This window comes from Lemur catta, chromosome 9 (assembly GCF_020740605.2).
Source record: "Lemur catta isolate mLemCat1 chromosome 9, mLemCat1.pri, whole genome shotgun sequence".
NCBI classification, from domain to species: domain Eukaryota; kingdom Metazoa; phylum Chordata; class Mammalia; order Primates; family Lemuridae; genus Lemur; species Lemur catta.
In genome coordinates, this window is record NC_059136.1 from 27,588,824 (window position 1) to 27,612,573 (window position 23,750).

Below are 23,750 nucleotides of genomic sequence, written 5' to 3' on the forward strand. Positions count from 1 at the left end.
GAGTTTAAGGGAGCGTGATGGCCAGCGTAAAGAAACAATGGTTTTAAAATCAGAAATCCCGTGTTCCAAGTCTCATTGTGGCACTGTCTTAGTAACCTTGGGCAGATCATTCCAACTTGTGGAGTCTCAGTTGCTCATTTACAAACACCTGAGTGTTGGAAAGTATGAAATAAACAAGGGAATTGTGGTGCTGATTGGTTAAGACATGAGCTTTGGGGTCAGTCTCTTCAACTTCACCCTCCAGTAATAATAAGAATACAAACAGTATCAGAGATTTGTTAGAATTTGATGATATAATGCATAAAAAGAACTTGGAAGTAAAACAATATATATTAGGAAATTGCTTTACAGATGCAAGTGAGCATTATCACTCTCACGTGAAGGGTGAAGGCCGATGCACCCCCTAAGTGGGTGGCGTAGCTCTGTGCTTTCACAAAGCCAGGGAGACCTGTGTGGGGGAAGCAGCTGTGATCTGACCCACAGAACAGGCAGGGAATCTCTCTGGCCCTCAACACAGGCCTTCTAGGACTGGGGCTCTTTGAGCTGTTGGTGTTGATGGTCTTCAGCTCTGAGAAGAAACTGCAGGAGTGCCAGCCTGGCAGCAGGGAGCTCCTCCCCATCCCCTGCCACTGATGCTCCATGGGGGGTGTTCGCTGATCTCCTGCGGCCTCTTTCCTGCTGGAAGTTGTGTGCTTCCCCCCTCCCCCAACACTCAGTGTCAAGTATATCCCTGCGTCCCTTCCTGTGTCCTAGCTGGACATAGTGTGGCTCATCGGATGGAAGAGGTGGCATAAAATTGTCACTAGGAGAGAGTGCTCTAAGCGGGACCCAGGGTTGGAATCCCATCTCAGCTGTGTGGCCTTGGGATAATTTCTTAACCTCTCTGTCCTCTTCCTAAAGTAGAGAGTTAAGAGCTGAGATAACACAGGCTGTGTGTGCTGTGACAGCTGCAGGTAAAGTGCTCCCATTGGCAGCTGGTACGTTGTGAGCACTCGAATGACATTAGCTCTCACAGCCCCCAGGTTCACAGCCAGTGACAGTGCCAGACTTAGGGTGAGGATTTGGGAATAAAATGAAAGAAGAAGCCCCAAACCCCAGGAACCAAGATAAACAATACTTTAATGTGGTATTTTTTTTTTAATTTAAAATGAATGCAATTGATTCACAAGGAATAAAATAGCAAAATTTAAAATAAAGACAGGACCCAACCCTTCTGGCGAACAACCTGCCTGGCGGGCTTCTGCCTGTTCCCAGCAGGGTCAGATCCCTGTATTTATTTACATTTGACTTTTTTTCATCTTGTATTCTTTTGGACTAATTTTGACTTTTTAAAATATCACATTGGAATATTCTTTAACTTGGCCACTGAGGTATTTGTTACCCAAAGCCAGTGCCTCACTTGCCTTCCCCTAGACCCCGCCCTAGAAAAAGATGCCAGAGCTATTATTATTATTATCATTAAAAGTAAACAAACAAACACATGAAAATATTGTCGTTTGATAACCACAGGGGACTTGTGGTGTATCCAGATGGAAAACGTCCCGGTCTCCCAGACCCTGGCCAGCAGGGTAAGAAGCCTCACGATTGTGATCCACAGACACTGTGTAGATTTAGAGGGTTTTGAAATGGCCAGGACTTGTGCTTCAGGAACTACAGATGTCAGGTTTCAGCGTAGATGGAGCAAGAGATTTTGCCTGGGGCAGCGTCAGGTTGAAAGACTTCAGGAAAGTGTAGCATCAGCAAATGTCTGAGCCGCTGCTCATGCACTGGCCTCCCTTTCTGGGGTCACCAGAGGAGGCTGAGAACCTCACCCCTGTAATTTCAGCTGATCCTGAAATAACCTTTGCTGCCAACTTGCTGGCTGCTGGGCTTAGCCTCTGCTGAGGAGGAATTGCCTTTTCTTCAGAGGAAGCAAAGCAAATCAATTAAACAGATCAGGAGCTCCCTCCACCGAGTGTGGACCGTTTTCTCTGTCAGCCCAACCCCGAGCGAACTGCGGATGTTTTGGATAATAGCCCTGCCTTTCTTCCCTTATAATTTGCTTCCAGGGAGGGTTTGCTCCTTTAAATATTCTGAAAAAGATAGTTTCTACCCAGAAAAAGAGCGAAAATTAGTGCTGCATCTGAAAGACAGGGTTCTAGCGTCTCTACTCAGGGGTTTGCAGTAACCTTGAGAAGTCTTTGGGGTCTGGGGTCGGCACTCCATCGCAAGCCCCCAGGCAGTTGCTGTGGGCGGTGTACTGAGTGCTCTAAGGGGCAGGTTGGCTGCATTAAGATATCACCTCCTGCAACATCAGCATGGTCCTAGGAGGTAGAGCTGTTGCCTAACTCTACGGATGGGGAAATCAAGGTTTAGCGAGATGAAATGCCACTATTACAAGACTAGTAGGTGGTGTAACCAGAGTTGACCCCTGCTAGTCCAGCTTCAGGACCCTCACTAGTTGGTGTCCTGTTACACTCCCAGTAGCACTGATACCAGCCCCAGCACCCAGGACAACTCACCATCCCTACCGTCTATAAGAGCCATCTGTAAGATCTTCTTTTCATCACCGCATATTTTTGGGCAAATGAGTCACTGAAGGGTTAAATGTCTCCTCTGAGGACTCGCAGATTTGCTTTGGTTCTTGGTTTCAAACCCAAGCCAGTTTCTGTGCTGTTCGTTCACCCTATGCCACTTCCCAGAAAACAGACGGGAGGACTATTTCATTTCCTTTCTGTTCAACTCCCCTTATTGAACAGTATCTCCACTAGACTTGCAGACACAAACACGGATTTGTCAACTGAAACTGCTACCCACGTTGGAGCACTTACAATCATGGTTAGCATCCGTTTATAACCATAGGCCCCGGTGTTCGCTGGTCACATGCGTTGCTGAGAGGGTTTGGTTCATTTGTTTGCAATTGTGATTCGGCATCTGGGAAGCAGCTTCCTCAAGATTCATCTTGCAGATTTGCAGCTGTTGTCTCCAGTGGCTGGGCCTTGGGAGAGTAACACCACGGTCAGTTGCAGAGCTCCTGTCTAGGGCTTTGAAACTGCATAAAACACTGACTTTAAGAGATAGGCTCAGAGATTATTGCTGCTGTTCTGATTACACCCCACACAGAGGAGGAAGAAGGACCGAGATGGTAATCACAGTGACGACCCTTGGAGCACGTATTTCTGTGAAGTACGATGTCAGTGCCTCTCCTAGGTTCAAAATGATGATCAATTCTGTCACCCACTGAAAGCATTTTATTTCCTTCTCATCACTTGTTCACTAGCCAGGTAATGGGGTAGAAAGGGGCCTGTTGTGTAACTGGAGATACCCTGGTGAACAGAAGTCCTCATTTGGAGGTTCTAGATGATTCTAGAGAGGCAGAAGTAATACTGCTGCTATTAGCACTGCCAGGAAAGGCCCTGGGGTTTCTGTCCTTCTGAGAAGAGAGCCCAGAGCCACTAACTCCATAATCTCTCCAGGAGCAGAAATTTCTTCTCACTCATAGTGGCCTCACTTCTAAAGAGTCTCACCAAGAACCGTATCAGTAGTTTCCTTCTAAGTCAGGAGGTGCAGAGAGGTCAGACGTGGGCGTGGCTTCCAGAGCCTGGTGCTGTGGGGAAGAAAGATGTGCGAACTGGTGGGTGACACTTAGGGACGTCAGATGGTGGCGGGAGGTGGTCAGGAGTGCCGGGTACAAGCCTGGGCTTTGCAGGTCAGTGGTTTCCACCTACGCTGCCTGTTATTAGCGAGGTGGATTTTGATTACTCATTGTAGGACTTTATGCAGGCATTTATTTGACTTCTCTGAACCGTGGGCTCCTTACATGTAAAAGAACTGCATAGCCCATCTCACAAGGAGGCTTTGAGGACCAACAAGGGAAAATCTACAAAGCACAACATGGACGAAACATTTAATAAGTGTATCTACTTGTGGGGATGCTTCTTGCTCCATTTGAGTTAGTAACAACTACAGCAAACTGTCTGGAAAAGAGTAAATGACTTTAAGGAAAGTAGTACCATGAGCCTAGAGTAGCCTGTGCAGGCCATCTGGAGCAGCAAGGGTTTTAGCTGGATTAGAGGTTTAGGCAGGCATTTAGGAAAACCTTGGGAAAGGTTTTCCAAGCAGAGAAACAACATGCTCAGGCTGTTTGGGGAGTAGCAGAGAGCTATCAATTTGAGAATGTTTGTGTCCTATCCTCAATAATTTGTAAACTTTTTGAAAGAATTACTTGTTCCACAGATTCACAAAGGCCAACATCCTTAGAGCAACCCTGGGTATGGATGGAACTTCTAAATAACTGTTGTATCATGTACTTGGCACATGATGATGCTGGAAAAATATAATTAAAAACAAAACCAAATCTTCTCCTAACCCAGAGCACTTCTCCACAAAGGCATAAGAGAAAGAAAACAATTTTATTACTGAATAGGCGTTAAACCACCATGGGCTATGCATCGCAGACAATGTGCTAAGAGATTGCAAAGACGAAAGGAAATATATAGCCAAGGTGGTGCAACCATCCATTACATGCATGTTCTCAACATGAGCAATAACTAGTCCACAAGGCAAGGGTTAGATGGAGCCATTTTCCACTCATGCTCTTCCTAGATTCCCCTAGTAATTGGAGTGGCCGCCTGTATCAGCTAATTGGCCTTATCCAAAGTTGCAGTTGGCAGGGGGCAGGGACAACTTCTCAGATCTTTATGGCAGGAGGTTGTTCTGCAGCTGGGAGCTAAGCACCTGCTGAAGTTAAGCTTCCACTGTCCCATGGGTAGACAGGGGCCTTATTTCCCTTGCTGATTCTATTTCAAGGACATAGTTCCTAGGCCCTTGAGAAAAATATTCCTGGGTTCCTGGGTCATAAAGCTAGCAAAGGTTTATTTAGCTTTTAAAAGTATTTACACACATTTCAAAGAGACAGAGAACGAACTCACAATGACAAGTTTTCTAAACTAAGTGTTTTAAGTAAAGGGAGTGAGGACAAAGTCTCTTTCCTTATTTTCAATAGGGAGAATTAAGCCCTTTCAATGACTCCTCCACAAACCTCTTCTGCAGAGAACTGAACAAGTAAAGTGATGAAGTGGCAATCTCCCTGTAACAGAAGCTCCTGGTGGGCAGGATTCATATCTGTTGTTCTGATTGTTGTGTCTCCAGTGCATAGAAAGGTGTCTGGCCTAGATCAGCATGGTCAGTCAGCCTTCCTGATCCAGTGCTCTTGACATTGTAAGACCAGAGGGATGAGGCATCACGACCTAGGAAAATAGCCAGGAAAGTAACTTTGCCAGGGAAAGCCAGCTTGGATGTTTGATAATCAGACAGACAGACCTGGATTAGATTCTGGACCTTATTTTTTATTGGCTATGTGACCTCAAGTGAATGACTTAACCTGTCTGGTCATCAGATTTCTTACCTACACTCTGAGGATAACCCCTACCTCCTAGAGTAGTCTTACTGGCTAAATTAGATATCATAGACATATTAAGTACTTTTTGTATCCGCTCAGGATATAAACAAAGAATGTACTGGGATATCACGTGGGAAGCCTTGGCAGAGCGCCTGGCAGAGTAGGGGCCCTGTAAATGTCAGTCCCCTTTCTGGAAGGAAGTGAGTCAAGCGTGGGGGTGGCCGTGTTTGCTTTGATCCCTGGCTACGTTGGAGTGGGAGACAGGGACAACTGTGGAGATCTTTGAGCTGCTGACATTCTCACTGTTGCCAGATGAGTGTTGAAACCACTCTAAACCCAGACTGAGGACTGGAATTTGAAAGGAAACCAGTTACTTTTAAGGCAATTGTCCTAAATGTCAAGGAAGTCATGTGCTAATCTGTGGCACTTCTTTTCATTGATTACAAAGCGGTCTGCAGACTGTGCGCTGGCTGTATAGATTTAGAAACAGTAGAAATAATGACATGCAAAAATGTTGGAACAAAAACATTTCCTCTCTGAATCCATTTTTTCCCTACTCTAAACAATGGTATTTAGCACTTATAGGCATTAACTCACCTAACCCTCCCAGTATACCCCAGGAAGAGGAGGAGGGAACATCATTTTGTAGTGGCTGTCTTCAGTGCACTGCTGATGTGGTAGAGCAGTCTGGATTGAAAGAGGGCTGGACATGATGTTCCAATGAGAGAACTGTGGGGGTCTGGACCTGGAAGAACCTTCATAGATTGGCCTGCCCCCCATCCTTCCTTACTGGATGAACAAACTGAGACCAGAAGGAGGACATGATCTGCTTAGGGATGCAAAGATAAGGCGTGACAGGCATGGAATGAGAGCCAATATTGACTTATTGCCACAAACATACTTACTGCATAATGCATTCTTTTAAAGGAATTGAAGTGGTTCTGTTTAATGACATTTTGCTAAAATACATTGTTGACACAATAAATGCAGAGCCATGATGGGTGACAGTAAAGATATTGGAACCTTTGGATGTGATTTTCAGAGTTAGTCTGTAAAAAATGTTTTTGGTAGGGTGCATATTCTGGGTGTTTTTATGACCATGGTAATGATGACAATGGTGACGATGATGAGTATAATGAGGAGGATGATCGTCATGGTGTGATGGTGATGATGACATTGACATTGACAATGATGGTGATAATGGTGATTGATGCTGATGAGAGTGATATTGATAATGATGGTGAAGATGAGGATGATAATGTTGATGATAGTGGTGATGATGCTGATAATTCTGGAGGTGGTGGTGATGGTGACAATAATGATGACCATGAGAGTGATGATGGTGATGGTAGTTATGGTGGTGATAATGATGATGGTAATGATGATGATGATGATGATAACTCTGGTGATGAAAAGGATGGTAGCTAATATTTATTGGGAGATAGCACTAAGTCTATAATTAGTCTAAGTATTTTACAGATATTAGGTCATTTAATTCTTACAACCACCCCATGACAAAGATACTATTATTATTCTTCCCATTTTGGAAGAAAACAGATAGTTGAAGCACCTTGCCCAGACGACCACAGTTAGTAAGAGACAAAGCCAGGATTAAAATGCCAAGCAATAAAGATAATAATTATAATTAATATTTATGAGGCTCTTAACTGTGTTCTGAGCTCTATGTTAAGTGTTCTCCATGTGTTATTTGATTTTATTCTTCAACAGTTATTCCCCAAAATTCCAGAGGGTATACCATAGGATATTCTCTTTTCTGTATATAAAAAAAACTACCACCACCACCACCAAGCTACAACACGGAGATTTTTCGTGACCCCTCAAGGTCCCACAGCTAGGAAAGGAGGGTGCAAGGAACACATGGATGGGAAATTCTCCCTCCCGAGTCCCTGTGTAGAGCTGCTGCTGTCTGCCATCATCTCCACTTCTCTCCCTCCCTGTCCCTCACGCTGTCCCTGCAAGGCCTGCAGACGCAGTGGTGTCTGCTCTGCCTCTTTCCCTCTCACACCTAGAATACTCTAGTTTCCTCCTACCAGATCCTCTTCTCTTCAGCCTGCACCTCTAGCCCAGCCCACCCGGCAGCCACAGCTAAAACTCAAGACAGCCACACATGCTTTTAATGCTTTCCAGAGCCACAGCTCAACCCAGGTTCAAGTGTTGACACACAAGGCTCTCAAAGAAACAGGCTCTGCCTGCCTCCTCAGCCCGTTTCCCACTCCCCTCCCGGGTTCCCCGAAATCCAGTAAGCCATTTTATCAACCATTCCTCAAGCAGGCTTTGTTTTCTGTCTGCTGCCTCCATGCCTGACCTATCACAGGAGCTTGGTAAGAGATTGTTGAGGAATGAATTAATGGATGAATGAATGCATGATCTTTTTTTTTCTTTTGCAATGCAGTGCCGTTAAAATTTCCAGTCACATTTTTTTCTTTCTTTTGTGTTCCCGCCAAGGGAAGTAAAGGAGAACCTGGTACAGATGGTGAGGTTGGACAGAAAGGTGATCAGGTAAGAACAATTCATGATGAACCATTCCCCCTGAAGAAGGGTCGCCGTTTTTCCTGTAGCTTCGCCTCTGCTATTTCGATGCCATTCCTTGGCTCTTCCTTGCTTGCAGTAGGAATTTTTTAAATCACATTTTCATGGTTTCCATCTTGATATCTCTAGTTCACTACTAGTCCCCTCTCTCCCCCAGTTATCGAGCCTGCCTTTATTTTTATTTGTATTTATTTTTATTTTGTACTCTTTCACCTTGTCTGCTTCTTGTTCGCTGGAACAGTAGTCATTCGTTACAAAATGCCCTTCCTCCTCCCACCATCTCTTGGGCACCCATTGTCTGACTCTAATGGTGCTGGCTGAAACACTTCACAGACACCCTGTGCTCTGGTCGGTGCCCATCCCGCCTGCTCACTACAACTCCTGATGCTCTGTGGAATGGCGCTGCCAAGGACGTGCTGTTCCCGCTGTGGATCAAAGCACTTCCCCCCTCATCTTCTGTCCAGTGCTGTCAGCTGACCCTGCCCAGCCCAGCTCCACCAGCCTTCCTGCCAGTTAAAATGGCTTGTGCTTCTGCTGTGCTGCCATCATCCTCTCCTCTCTTCTCTCCCTCCCTCCCAGCCGCCCTCTCCTCTCCTCCTCCCTGTCTCCTGCATGTCGCAGCCAGTGCTCATTGAGAACTGACTCCATGCCAGGCACTGCACTGGCTCTGAGGTCTAGAATGTATCAGGGGCAAATCCCTGACCTCACTGGGCATGCAGTTCAGTGGAGGGATGGGGGGGGTGGGAAGGCACGTGAGCAGGTGACCCACAGGCCATGAGACAAGAGCTGTGCTCGAGGTCTGATTGAGGTCCTTGGCTAAAATTCTTTTTGTGTTGGGAAATACAAAATGTGCTTGGGTTATACTTACAAGAATGACTGTTGAAAGACAGTGCATTCTACACTGAATGTTGTAGCTCCTGCTTCCCAGTGGCGGGACCTGAGGGTCGGTGGCAGTGAAATCAATTGTTTTTTGGTGATTTGTTTGGTGTTATTATTATAGGAGACTAAGTGTTAGATGCCATACTTAGCTCTAGAACTTTATTTACTCAGTCTGTGGTGCACAATGGACTCCTTTACACACAGAGAGATGAATCTCTTTCTTAAAATAACTGTAATACCACCATAATTCAGTTGACCCAACAATTTCTATTGTGTACATATTGTGTATGTGCATTTGTTTGTTTTTATGTTTTGATATTTTTAATATTTTTTCTGTTTCTTGTTTTTATATTTTTATTATGAAATACTGCAAACACATCTAAAAAGTAAAGAGTGTAATAAAACCAGGCCCCGTGTAGCCAACATTCAGCCACAACAGCTGTCAATTGTCACAGTCGCTCTTGTTCTCATCTGTACCCTCAACCACTTCCCCACACCCCTCCCCACACATTATTTTGAGGCAAATCCAACTTCCGGACGTATTTGTTTTTTATAAATATTGTCAGATAGTTTCTCAACCTATTGGTAAAAAAAGAGGTCCCTTTTGTTGTCAGTGTCTTTAACTAAAATGGTTAGTGGGGTCAGAAGGTGGATTCTAGGTTACTTTCTTAAATTTGGTATTTGCACAAAGTAAAAAGCTTTTTATGAGTCATTTTTAAGAATTGCCTCTCATGTTTTCCTAGGGTCATCCTGGAGTTCCAGGTTTCATGGGGCCCCCCGGAAACCCTGGACCACCGGTAAGTAATAGTCTTTAATCCCTTCCTCTGGTGGCCTTGGCATTTGAATGCACGTCTCTCCTCACTGGGCATAGTATCACACTGGACCTGTCCCTTCTTTTAAGGTTTGGGCTGACATTCAAAAGGCACCCAGGAATCCACTGAAAGTGCAGGTCCCAAAGGCACCTGGGGGAAAATGCAGAGGAATTGAGCAGCCTTGATAGACAGTGCTGGGGCTGAAGGACATTGCCAAGGACAGACAGAATTGTTTCTTCTCTTCTTCACTCGAGCTTGGGTGGGTAGGAAGCCAGTATCTTAAGGTTATGATCTCAAGTAAAGAATGTAGAAAATGAGAAAATGTACAAGCAGCTTTCTCCATTTCATGGGAACCTGTCCCATGGCGAGAAGCTCTGGGAATCAGAGAGTGCCTGTATAAACCCAGATTTTCCTGGATTTCCTGCAATCAATAACAATAATACTAACTACATATGATTATTATTCATTATTACTATTTTAACAGTCCATTTATTATTATTCAAGGTACTTGTTACCATTATAGCTATAACAACTATTATTAATATAATCTCAATTATATCCCCATTGGCCCCCTGAGCAAATACGCTCTCTGCTCTTGTAGTAGTTGTAGTCTTCCCGTTGACTGATGCCTTTCTTACCATTTATCTCTCCCTTCAGCCTGGGCTACCACAGATTAGTTAAGTTACTCCTCTGATCAAGTCCAAGGCCACTGCAGACAACATATCCATTGTGGTTGCCATGACAACAGGCAGTGGGAATTACTGTCCCTTTCAAGCCGAGGATTAATCCCCTGGGACTTCCCACAGGCACTCCGTGAGACTCAGTCTCCCAAACCTTGCAAACAGAGGTCACTGAGATTAGCTAAAAGATGACCGGAAGGGAACACACTTCACATGGAGAACAATCTTCGATCATAAATAGTTAAAAAGAGGCTCAGTTAAAATGATGTAGTTAAAATGTATGGAATTAAGTTTGCTTTGTCCTCTTTTTTAACAACTTCTAACTGACTTCTAGTTGTTTCTGTGTAATGTCTATTAGAATAAAGTTGTTTTAAATGTATTTTTTTTCAACAAAATCATATAAGAACATGAAACAACATCTTTCACTTCAGAATTGACTTTTACAGCAAACTTATAAAAGGTAAATTACCCACAAAAGTACTAGAAGCTTTCTTGGTTTCTCAGGAAGCCTACCTTAAATCTTTAATATTCAATACATTTTTCCCCCAAGTGCCTTTGACATTAATATTCTTTGAAATTTCTCACCCTGCTCCAACTCTGCCATGTGCCCATTTGTGGAGGAGATTGTAAGTGACTGATCAGTTTGCTGTCGTTTAACCTCACAAAATTCTACAGTTCTTTCAAGATTTACAATTTCACTTAGTAAATTGTTGTGTATTATATTTGCATGTGTTATTGGATTTTGCAGCATCTGCCAATCCGGTGATAAAGGTGGGGACACAATGGGTAGTGTAGAGACGTGTTAGTGTTAAGCAAGGAGGGACATATGAGAGGGAACTAATTTTATTAAAAAAATAATTCACTCATGAAAATATTATATCATGATGACTTTAGCATCCCTGAGGACTCAGAAACTGAATATTGGGTTAAAGCTCCATCCCCACTCCATCCTGGTAGTTCCAAAGCCTGCAACATGTCTCCAAGATAAATGAAACCCTGGTGTCTCCTCATTGGAAAGTGCAGTATCTTAGAACTCTGACAACTGCAGGAAATGGCTCCTGGCTTATTCTTCTCATGCTAAATGATGAATCTGAGGCTCAAAAACAATCATAATCAGAAGCGGGCTTGTCTGTCTCCAGCTGATTAATGCTTTCAGTTCACTCAGCAGATGTTTATTGAGCTTCTATTTTGTGTGGTGCCTTGTGCTGTGAATTGCCTTTGGGAATGGATGCTAAGTCAGCTGCCCACATAGGTTCAGCAGCCAATCGTGCAGAAGCAACTCCAGAGCAGAAAATTAGCCCCCCTGGTCATGTATGCATTGTTTTGTCTTTGCTTTTTATCGTTGCTGGCTGTCTGTTTTTGATTGCTCATTGTTTGTCAGCCCCTATCCAAGGTACCTGGGGATATACTTACCAAGCTAACAAGGCTCTTTTTTTCAGTGTTTATTTTCTGGTAATCAGTTAGCATCCTTTTTCCATATAACCATCACCCTGTTTCCAGTATGCAGTGGGGAATTTTATTCCAACTTACCAAGTTTTCAGAGTCTAGGATGTCAGAAGCTTTTGTTGAAGTTACGTAGAAAAATCCAGATTGAAGTAGAAACTGCATTGTTATGTTAGCTTTGAACTATACATATAATTAAAGTATGAACCTTAGGCTATTTGTTTAAATATTATCAGTATCCCTTTATTTCGTGAACATTTACTGGGTCCCTTACCTAGTAGAGGAGGTGGAGATAAACCAGACTGCATTGTGTCCCAGGAATTTGCTGTCCATTGAAAATAAGACAGATCTTCTATAGCTAAATCAAATTTCCCTGAGGTCCAAGACCGTGATGTAGTCATCTTTATATCCCTAAAGCTTGGCTAGTACCTGGTACAATACAGACACTCAATAAATGTGTGTAAAACAACTAAATGAAGGCTGCCAGAAAGATAATAATAAAGTACTGTGAGAACTTGTTTGTTTATACTTCCATATTTAGTTGGTATCTGCAGTGTTCCTGGTCTTGGTATGAACAATAGACACCTATATTTATTAATGGAAGATGCTTTTGGGAGAGCCCTTAGCATGATGTGTCTGGTGCTGGCTAACTCCTTATGTGTCACTTGTTCAACTCTCTCTACAACCCACAGGAAATAGGTGCTGTTCTTTTCCTTCATTTTACAAAAGGACTAAGAAGCAGAGGATTGAAATACTTTGTCTAGGGTTACACAACTAGCCAGTGCAGAAATAGGATGTGGACCCAGGAACTCTGACTCTCAGAGGCTGCATCCTAACTGATACCCTCTATTCAGTGCTGATTACCTCGTATTAATAGGCATTGCCTGACTAGCCCTCATCTCTGTAGAGTGTGGGCAATTTCTAGGTCTTCACTGCTAAGGAAACTGAACCTTAAAGATCTTACATGACTCAGCCAAAGCTAATAAGAGGCAGAGGTGTGAATTAGCCTGAAGAACCAGTGCCTTCATCACCCGGCCAGCTCAACTCCTAGTTCATCCATTGATTCAAGAATATTGAGTGTCTGCTATCTCCTAGACACTGTTTTAGTTTCCATGAGGAAGGAATAAAAAGAATGTCCTTGACTTCATGAAGTAGGATCTGTGGGAGAAGGAAGACAGACAATAAACAAATAATAAGTCGATAACATGAGCATGTCAGACGTTGGCAAGTGCTACAAAGAAAAGACAGAAAAGGGACCTGACTGGGGTGGTGAGGGGAAGTGGCTTTCAATTTTGGGTCTGGTAGGGAGAAAACCTCTAATTAAGAAACTGATATCTGAGATAAGACCTGGAGGAAGGGAGGCTGTGGCCTGTGGCTGTGTGGGGGACGAAAGTGCAGAGGAAAAAGCACATGGAGGAATCTTGAGGCAAAAGTGTTCCTGGGGCTCACTTTGCGCTTCTTACTTACCTGCATAGAACTCTTCTTCCATTATCTATGCATCTATCCATCCCTGAGTTGACACAAGCAATCACCTTCATAATCTCTTGAAAGATAAACCCAGCCTTCTGTCCTGAACTGTTCCCTGATATTAGCTGAAAATGTCCACCTTGAAGTTAGACCATTTACTGTTTTCTTAGGGATGACTGGATGGTTAATGTTTTAGCTCTTGGCTCGTAGCTGCTGTTCTCTCAACATCTTGGATTTCCAGAGAATAGCCCAGCCTGATGGGGAAGACAGAAGTACATTTGATATAATTATGGTTCAGGCAGCTGGGAGAGGGCACAGATTTAAGATCCATCCATTGCTTTAAGTACAAAGTGAAGGGTGCTGATGACCTCTTTCCAGGTGCACAAGAGACTAGCTTTCTGTCTTGTCTTTTCTAGGGTGCAGATGGAATTGCGGGAGCTGCTGGACCACCAGGAATCCAAGGGCTACCTGTAAGTTCCTTAGGGGACAGGATCTGCTTTCTGTCTGTCTTTCAGCCTTTCTAGAACCTCACATGTTTGCCAACCCTGCCCTGGTCCTCTGCACTGTTGCGGCTCACACACTTCGAGGTTCTATCCACTACTACACTTTATGTTGGAGTCCTGATTACTTTGCCACTAAAGTAAAGGTTTGGATGAAATGACCTGGCCATCTGTGATTCCAGAATTCAGTTTACAACCACCAGTGCAAATAGACCCTAGATTTAGGCCACATATCTCCATTTCTTGTCAGTGTAGTTTTCATTTTGAGCAAGTTCAGGGGTGTGGAAATGCTCAGAGCTAACTCACTCTGAGCCTGTGGTATGGGCCGGGCGAATGCCAGGCAGGAGGTAGCCACTGTTGTCCTGACTGCTTGAAAGAGGAGAGTGGAATTGAAAAAGAAGTCAGGGTCCCAAAATTACATATGGTGGAGATGGCATTTGAACCCAAGACTTTTACCTCAAGAACCAGATTATATTCATTTCATGAAGCTAACAGAACCACTCTCAGTTTCAGTGCCATAAAGCAAGGGGTGGACCACAGTTTAGTAGATATTGGAGTAGTAGCCTCTACCTACTAGATGCATGACATTTAAAGGAATATGCAGTACACCAATAGCCCATATCTCATCTGATTGTCCTTCCTGGTTTAGCCCTTTAACTTAAAAAGGTCATGAATCATTATTCCCATTTTATAAACAAGGAAAGAATGAATTGGAGAAATAAGATGATCAGTTCAGGGTCACACAGTGAGGATATATCAGAGCCATATACAAACCCCAGTCCACAGCAATTTTACCAGCATATTCCAAGGCTAGCTAGCAAGCAGGTCACCTCTACCCTGGTATCTCTGAATTCATGCAAAGGTCACCTTAGGATTTACTTAGAGCAGCTTCCCCCTTTTTAAATAAGGAAGACAAAGTCCAGTGGGGTTAAATCACTTTTTCAAAGTCATACAAGAAATTAATGTCCAAGTTGAGAGTTAAGTCAATTTGAAAACTCCCAATTCACTCTTCTTTCCACTATTCCCCATTGACCTACTGTGTGGGGTGGCCGAAGTTGGGGACAAGAAGGACCTTGAGATTGAAAAATCACAGCCACATGGTTCCTTTTAGGATAGTCATCTGGTTAATCCTTTTTGAAGCAACTTAGCTAGAAATCCCAGGATGAATATAATATAAAGCCTTATGCAGGTGGATTTATATTGATTCTCAGACAGCAAAAGATTTACCAGATAAAAACCAATGGCCTGTTTGCCTAGGGCGAATACGATGTGGAGCCCAGATGCAAAACCATTACATGCCTAGGAATTAAACCATATTAAATAAGATGTTGATTTTGTCATGGGACCCTTGGCAAGTTATGGTAGCACTTGAAGCTGTCCGTGGTCCTGATACTTTACCATAAACATCAAACCAGAATATAGGCAAAGTTTTCCTTGTTCAAACAGTGGCTATTGATAGTTACAAAAGAGAAATTTAAAAAGAAAAGCTAAACAGGACATAATAATAATAAAAAGATGCTTACACATTTAAAACGTGACTATTGTATTTTGAATTAAAACATAAAACCATTTGTTAATCTATTTGACATAGGATGAAGGCCTTTACTTTGATTTTGGATATTGAATGGAGTCCCTTGTCATTATTCTTATAAAAAGAATATCCACTTACCATTTTTTTGTTGCTTTTTTAAAAAATGGTTTGAGAGTATACAACACATGTGAAGCAATGTAGGGTTCTAAGTTGTTAGGATTTTCCCCTAATCTTTCATAGCTATGTAATAACTATCTATTTAGACAGTGAGTGGTGGGTAACTCATATTCATCAAATATTTTCAAAGCCTTAACTTAACTAGCTTAACTAATTAAGTCTTTATCTCAGGTTGACAAAAAATGTCTACTTCATGTGCTTTTGTGTTTGTGGTGTTATGATGTAGGGGAGGGGTGAATATTTTGTCTTATTGTCTTATAATTTTGCACTGGTCTAAGTGGCAATATGTTTAGGCAATCTCAAATGTCATGCAACATAGTAGTATAGAGATCTATTTCACAGGGGCAAGAGATACTAAAAGCAACCATTGGTGGTAAAAAGTTTAGGAGCCTCTGAACAAATTATGAAAATAATCAAACCTTTTGTTATGCACACCCCCTGGTCAGCTGTTCACTTGCACAGGCTGCTGTATTCATGACACTTTGAGGTGAACGTGCTGTGGTCTGTGCTTTATGAGTAGAGAACCTGAATTTCAGAAAGGCTGAGCACAAATGCAGAGTTGGATCTGGACCCAGGTTTTGAGGACCCCAGAGCCCCAATAGCTTCTTCCCTCTGGCCTTCCAATCACCAGTTTTCCCTGAGCCTATGTAATATGGCCAGAATGAGTCCTGGTGTGCACACCAATGGGGGTAAGCTTGTCCTACCCCAGGGCGCCTCACTGCTTTAGGCAAGGCACCTCCCAGAAAGCAATGAGGCTGCAACAGAAGCACTCCTTGCTTCTAACCAAACACTTGTTCATCCAGCCTATGAGACAGCAATCATTTACCTCCAGAAAGGCAAATAAGAAATTTCACAGTGTTTTTATATCTTGGATCTTTTAGGGAAAAGAAGGTCCTCCTGGTCCTGAAGGCCCCTCTGGAATTCCTGGAATCCCAGTAAGTGGTGTTTGGTTTTGTTTTAGAAAAACCTAGTGTCTCTTTATAAAAACAAGCGAACAAAAATATATTCCACCATTGTTACAGCAAGGCATGGCCACTATTGGAATTTTGAGTGTTATAGAAAATTAGAATAAAAATAATCAAAAAGATCACTAACTTGTTTATCAGTCAAAGTCAACTAAATTTTTGGTGGAATCAGTCTTAATCTTTTTCTTCTTTTATACATGTATTGGCTGTTGCTTATTTATTTACATAGTATTTTTTCTTTTTACTCTACGTATGTATGTATATATAATTGTATATATATAATTGAAATAATCAACACATATATGATATATAACTATTTGTGATAATATAAACATTTTCCATTTCCCATGCTAGTGTTAATGTTCATAAACTTTATGTCCAACATATTCAATGAAAGCGCCACAATATATATGATCATCCTTCTGTTGCCTCATAAATCTTAGATTTTTTTTAAAAAAACTGTAATGGGCAATTTTATCCATAGAATTTAAAAATTTCTTTATGATTTCTTTAAATGTGATTTCCTTGTCAGAGTACAACAATGTCTAAGTTTCTTGATACATACTGCAAGATTACTTTCCAAAAATGTTGTTCTGAACTTTGCAATTTAATATACTTCTCAGTAGGGTCAAGCTCTCCAAGGCATCTGTAATAAGGTTTCTCCAGAAAGGCCACACACTGCCTTCTGCATTGAGAGTGAGTTTCTGAGCCTCTGGGTCTGGGCTGTGCCTACTGCTGCAGCATCTGCTCACTACAGCCCCCCACCCGCCTCCAAGTCTCCTCTTTTGTTCCAGCCACAATGGATTCCTTTTGGCTCCTAGTGCAGGCTGTGTGCTCTCCTGCCTCACTGGACCCCCCTCACAGGCCACCAGGATGCCTTTTGTTCTCTTTTACTAGCGGATCCTTCAATTCTTCCCTTCTAGTCCCGGGCATCACCCATCCCTGCCCCAGGCTAGGATGTATCCTGTCTTCCTTTCCTTCTGAGTATCCATCTTAGCTGGTAATCACATTTCTATTGGTATAATGGATTCATTAGTCATTTGTTATTCATTGATTTGATTAAATCACTTATTCAACAAACTCTAATTGTGCACCTACTGTTGGCTAGATCCGGGGACATAGCATTGAAGAGTGGCTAGTAATCAGGTGGTTCTCTTCTGGGCTACAGATTCTATGTCAGCTGGAACTACATCTGTTTTCGTTCAGCCTTGAGTCCCCGCCATAGTGAGCACACAAAAGATATTAATTAACAAAATATGTGTATGAATGAGTTGCTTTCACAGAGCCTTCCTCCTGGGATATCTGATGTGTGTTGTCCTCGACTGAGAGGGCATTTCCCAAGCGCCATCAGCCGCCCTGTCTGAACCCTGCAGCCCAGAGGTTAGGTAACCTGTCCAGGGCATGCAGATCTGAGGGGCATGCTGGGATGTTGGTGTAAATTGCAGCCCTGGAGGCCGGTGTGCTGTAGCAGCTAGGATTGATTGAACTCTAGCAGTGGCAAAGCTAAGGAGAGAAAAGCCCAGTTTAGATTTTGCATGAACCCTTTATCCCCTACGTTTTAGAGTACTGCAGAAGAGGAAAACAACCTCGTATGTGATGATGTCATTTTCTTCATAATATCAACTCCTTTCTCCCACCTTTCCTTTGTCTCTCCCTCCCTTCCTTCTTTTCTTCCAGTGCAGATCCCATCATGTCATTTCCCTTCTCACTGTTGTGCTCAGGCTTAAGCCAATGCTGGGCCCCCTTATGTCCCTGGTGCCTGGTAGATGGACCACTGCTTTCTTCCCTGTTTCTCTATCACGCCTGCCCCCTTAACTCCGCCCACCCCAATGCCCCTCACTCCCAGCTACTCTAACCTACCTTGTCTCCCTCGCACAGATGGTTCCTGCCTGGGTAGCTCTTCCTCTCCCTTTGGCCTGGGCAATAGGAGTCACAATAGCTCTCATGTACATTGTGCTCACAGAATGGAAGATTTTGTGCGAAGTGCTTTCTATAAGTTAACACACAGCACCCTCACAACAGCCCCACCAAACTGCTTTTCCCGAGGTCTCCCCCAAAAGTCATTTCCTCCCAAGAGACACCCTTGAACCTCCCCAGAGGGATTAAGTAGGACCCTGAGCTGTGCTCTAAGACCACTCCTTTCATCCTGCACCATGGCAGTTAGGGTATGTAACTATGCGTGTCTGCTGATGTTGTGTCTGCCTTCACCCCGCCCCCTGCCCAGCAAGCTCCCGCCCTGTGCCAGCATCCGAGGTGCCAGACATACCCAGATGTGTCCCAGCCCTCAAGGAACAGTTTCATGGAGAAGCCAAAACAAGAAAGAAACAGACTTTGAGGGGGCACCTGGGGCTTCCTGGGGGAGGTGACACTCAAGATAAGTATTCAGGTCAAGTTTTCTAGGTAGAGAAAGTTGAGAAGGGTTGAGAAGAAGGTATTTCAGTTGAAAGACCAACCTCAAAAAGACATGGATGTATTATTTGTTTATACTAACATAAGAATTGTTTTTTGAGACAGAGTCTTGCTCTGTTGCTCTGGGTTGAGAGCAGTGGCACCATCATAGCTCACAGCAACCTCACACTCCTGGGCTCAAGTGATCCTCCTGCCTCAGCCTCCTCGGTAGCTGGGACTACAGGCATGCACCATGCCCGGCTAATTTTTCAATTTTTAGTAGAGACGAGGTCTCACTCTTGCTCAGGCTGTTCTCAAACTCCTGAGCTCAAGTGGTTCTCCCACTCCACCTCCCAGAGTAGTAGAATTACAGGCATGAGCCACTGTGCCTGGCCAAGAAATGTTGATTCCTTTCATTTCTGCTAGATTCTGGGAGAGATGCAAGACCCCATAAACTCTGACTGACATTCAAACACCAGCATTAATTTCCATGAAGTAAAACAATGTATCTCTCCATTTGTTGAGGGCCACTCTGTGCCATGCACGGTGCAAGAAAGACCCTTTATGTGTGGGTTACCACATTAAATCCTCACTCTGCAGTGGAGGTGTGAGGATTCCTGTTTATTAAAGTTAAAAAGAAAATGGGGCTCTGAGAAGTTAAAGACTTGCTCAGTAATGCACGGTTAGAAGGACAGCCTTTCTCTCTGACAAGCCACATTTATTTCTCAGATTATTCAACAAGCATCAGCGTCTTCTCAAGTGATGTTCTTGCTGCTCCCAGGGGACCAGGTGTTGGCAGCAGTTTCCGAGTTCTTCCCTCGGCCTCCAGCCTGAGTTTGCTGGTCTCCCTCTGCTGTGTGTTTCATCCTGTGCCACTGCTTTCCTTTCTGTGCACTGCTCCCTCAGCCATCCACCCCGCTGCCTGCATGCACAGGGAGAAATAGTTTTTGGAGTTAAACTTTTAATTGAAGAGGATCAATATAGAAGTTGATTTATTTGGTATTAACACGGTTATGCCAGGAGCAGCATTCATGAGGAGTTACAGGTGCACATAGAGCATTGACACGGTAGCCAGGTCGATAAATTTCGATCCCTGTCCACAGTGGCTTCTCATCCAGCCCAAGGTGCTGATGTTGAAGTCACTGGCAGAGAATAGAGCAAGATTTTATTAGCAGCTGAGGCAGGAGGGGCAGCCTGTTACCAAGGCCTGTTTTGTTGAGCATTGCAAACAGAAGCATTGGCCCTAAGCACCCCCCTCCCCCAGTGACTTTGCAAGGTGGGCTTATTCTCTTTCTTTAGGAGAGGAGGCACTAAGGAGCTGAGAATTTAAATAACTTTCCCTAGACACATGCCCAGTATGTGCGAGCAGGGTTCAATCCTCACTTGGTTGGACCCTTTTCCTTCTGCCTTGGTTCTTGCTGCCTTCTTTGCCCGGCACCTGGGTCCAGGTGGCCCAGAATTGGAACCTAAGTCTGCTGATGTCATAGCCTCATCATGCAGAGCTATGTTTCCCATCTTCACAGACTCCTGAGGAAATCATCATCTCTTAGATAAACATGAGGATTGTAGCACCCTGTCTACAGCAGGAAGTGGGCTAGTCAGGGTGGGGAACAGGTGGGGAACACAGAGTCATAGCTTGAGTTCATGGAAAGAAATGAAAAATGCCCATGGCCTTTCTGTGACTCAGATAGCTCCTTGCAGTCATTCACTGAGCCCTCATGTGTCCCAGGTCCTGTGCTAAGTGCTTTCCTGCATGTTTTTGAATGTCCTCATCATCTTCATCAGCACATGCATCTCCCTCCCCACCATCTCCATGTTCAGCCAGACACGAGGCCCAAATGTTCCCTGTTTGACCTCATGAAAATATCCAGGAGGAGCTTCCTTAGATCAATAGTGATAATAATGACATTATTGCAAAATCTGTTGCTTCTCCACTATGTGCCGGGTCAGAGTGCAGGTCAGAGACCCACAGCCAGAATCTTGCTGTTGGGGAAGAAACCAGGAAATCAGAGCAGTTCTATCCATTGAGATGCCCCCTTAACTGAGAACTGTGAACACGGCTGCTGGAATCTAGGCGGCAAGACATGCTGAAACTGCATCTGCCTCTCCGTCTGCTCTGACCTTCTTTGACCTGATCACCAACTTGAGTTTCTCTTGCAGGGAGAAGAAGGCAAAGAGGGCAGAGATGGAAAACCAGGTCCCCCTGGAGAGCCGGTAAGGGGCTCTGAACTTCTAATCATCTTACATGCCAAATTCATAATTTCTCAGTAACAACCAACCACTCTGTGATGAGGAGCTATTGTGAACCAAGCACAAATATAGGTATTTTCTATGCATTCTTTTATTTACTTATCCCGACAACCCTGTGAGGTAAACACTACAGTTTGCATTTAAGGCTGAGGAAAGTGAGTCTCAGGGAAGTGAAATGATGGCCCCAAGGTCACATGCTTTGTCTCACTGCCCCTGGCAGCCTCAGTCCTAGTGCTGTGGGAGGGGACGCTGGGGCAGATCGCATGGCCTGAGTAGAAATCTGGTGTCTGAAGAGACCGTGGTACCCACTGAAAACTTGGCGGCACCTGCTGGCTCCAGGCCTTGTAAGTTTGTCTTTTTTTTTTTTTTTTAACTCTGGCATAGAATTTTTGTTGTTTTGTTTTTGTTTTTCTTTAATGTCAACTGTCCAGGGACCCACAATGAGACGGACCAAGTTCCCATAAGGACGTCTCTGTGGCCCCAATAACTGTTTGTTGGGAGTGTGCAGAGATTTCCAAAGACCCGTAGCTGTGACCCCTGAGCTGTGCACACGGAGGTTGCCTGTGGGTGGGGGATCCATGTTGGTGAAGAGTCTTCAGTTCCTGGCAGCTCTCGTGTCTTCCCAGAGCCCTTTTACAGCTACTGCACCCAGGGGACAATGAAGGATGACATTGGTGGTCTAGGAAATTGGGTTCTCTAAATGTCAACCAGTATGAGACTCGTTAAATGACCATATGTCCACGCAGTAGTATACCAAAAGCTGCTGGAAAAAACGAGGACATTCTCTAGATACCGACACGGGGCTGCTCCATGATTGATCATTAAGCAAAAAGCAAAGGTGCAGACCTTGTGTGTAGTCTCATATAACATTTTTGCTAGTGTTTACATAAAGGAATTCTGGGAGATGCCATAAAACCCTGGCAAAAATAGTTTCCAACCATGGGAGGATGATTGTCAGCCAAGTGGACAGAAGAATGAGAAGGCAACTTTATACTCCACAGTATTTTATTTTATTGTTATCTTTTTAAATTTTTGGAGCCATGTGTATGCATTACTCATTGACAAATTAAGTTTAAAATACAGTGATTAAATAAAAATGCTTTATGCCAAAATTTCAACCACCACAACAACAATAATAATAACAGTAATGAACTGGCTCTGGATACAGCCACACTCCTTACAGGCTCTGTGTCCTGGGGTGAGTCAGAAAGCATCTCCGAATTTCAGTTTCTTTTTAAATAGAATGAGAATAATACACCAATTTGCCAGAGTTGCTGGGGAATCAAAGGAGGCGAGAATTTTGTTCAATGCATCAGGCTTATTTGACTTTTAATTATTTTAGTAGGTTACTTTTCCCCACTGCCCTAGTTTTAAGTCCTGGTGAGGTCAGAGCTGCGGAGCCTTCAGAACCACTAAATGGAATTACATAAAAGTTTCTACAGTGAGGTTGATGTTCCATTTAATTCGTGTGGTCATAAACTATTATGACTCATTCTGAATCTGATGCAACTTGCTGGAAGCACCTCCTTTATCATTTTACATGGTGCTCCAGATGCTGAGACCAAAATTCACTGCTGAGAGGAAAAGAAAGAGCTTTCAGCAGCCGAGCAAAGTGAAAAGTTCCCGCTGAGTCGCTGCAGGCTGACGTCTAGCAGAGCTGCCTGGGGTGGGCAGATGGCAGCCAGCCTGGGTGACAATGCGGCAAGTGGGGAGAGAGGCGCAGATACCACACAGTGGCTGACAGCTGCTGTGTGTGCACCTAGGGCAGGGGTACTGAACACTTCATTGCATTTTCCAACGTCATCCTAGAAAAACCTTATGGGGAGTGGGTACCCCAATTGCCCCCAGAGGAGGACACTAAGGCACAGAGAGGCTGACAGCTTGGCCAAGGTCATAGAGCTGGTAAATGAAGCATCAAGGACTCACACTCCCAGAGGATAACCCCAGAGTTAACTGCTGCAGAACAGGGCATCTGCCTTACTGCACCGGGTGTGTTACCCTGAGAGGCTGCCATCTGCAGTGCAGGATAGCTGAGGACACTGGTCTTCAGTTGCTCTGCTTATCGAATGACCACGAGGCTAGGAACTGGGCATCTGCTGACAAAAGACCAGGCCTATTCTGGGTAAGCAGTGGTCAAAGCAATGGGCAATGAAGGAGGAGATGGGACTGGTTCCACTGGACAAGGCAGGACTCAGCCACTCCCACCCAAGGGCAGCTCTGGCCTTGGGTGCCCATTCCAGAGTTACCCAGTTGGCTCATTCTCAAGTTTCAGTGCACAGCCATCCTGATGTTTAATCACTCCAAGGAAATTGGCACAGGAATGGTAGAATCTGGTATCCCTAAGATCTCAGAACAAAGATTTGGATGCAGGTAGAACATTTGGGAGGTGATCCCGTGAAGCACTGAGGGAGTGAGGGAATGGAGCAGGAAAAGAAGGGAGTCATGAAAAACAGGCTGGCAAGTGGTAACTCTAGGGGCAGCTGGGGCCCGACCTCGCTGGGGACCCTCTGATTGCTCCTGGAGGCACTAACTCCCACACACTTGGGCCTTCCACACCTCAAAATCAAGCACCTGCTAAAGTCAGGGAACATCCTCCTTCTGTGCACACCCTTCAGGTCACCTGTGCAGAAGTTGTTCAACAAAGGTCAGGCACCCTCCTGGTTGAGCCCAGAGGGCTTGGTTGGGAAATGGCAACATCTGCTACAGGTGGTAGGGGGTACCTCTTCAC

The 23,750-nt window shown here is 44.1% G+C and overlaps 1 protein-coding gene across 1 annotated transcript in view; it reads left to right on the forward strand.

Annotated features, from left to right (window-relative positions):
• Positions 1 to 23,750, forward strand: part of COL22A1 (collagen type XXII alpha 1 chain) — a 253,599-nt gene that overhangs the window by 201,602 nt on the left and 28,247 nt on the right. The window contains exons 47-51 of the mRNA XM_045561068.1: positions 7,847 to 7,900; positions 9,553 to 9,606; positions 13,628 to 13,681; positions 16,301 to 16,354; positions 20,933 to 20,986. Of these exons, the coding sequence (XP_045417024.1) occupies positions 7,847 to 7,900; positions 9,553 to 9,606; positions 13,628 to 13,681; positions 16,301 to 16,354; positions 20,933 to 20,986 (270 nt within the window). The remainder of the gene's footprint in view (positions 1 to 7,846; positions 7,901 to 9,552; positions 9,607 to 13,627; positions 13,682 to 16,300; positions 16,355 to 20,932; positions 20,987 to 23,750) is intronic.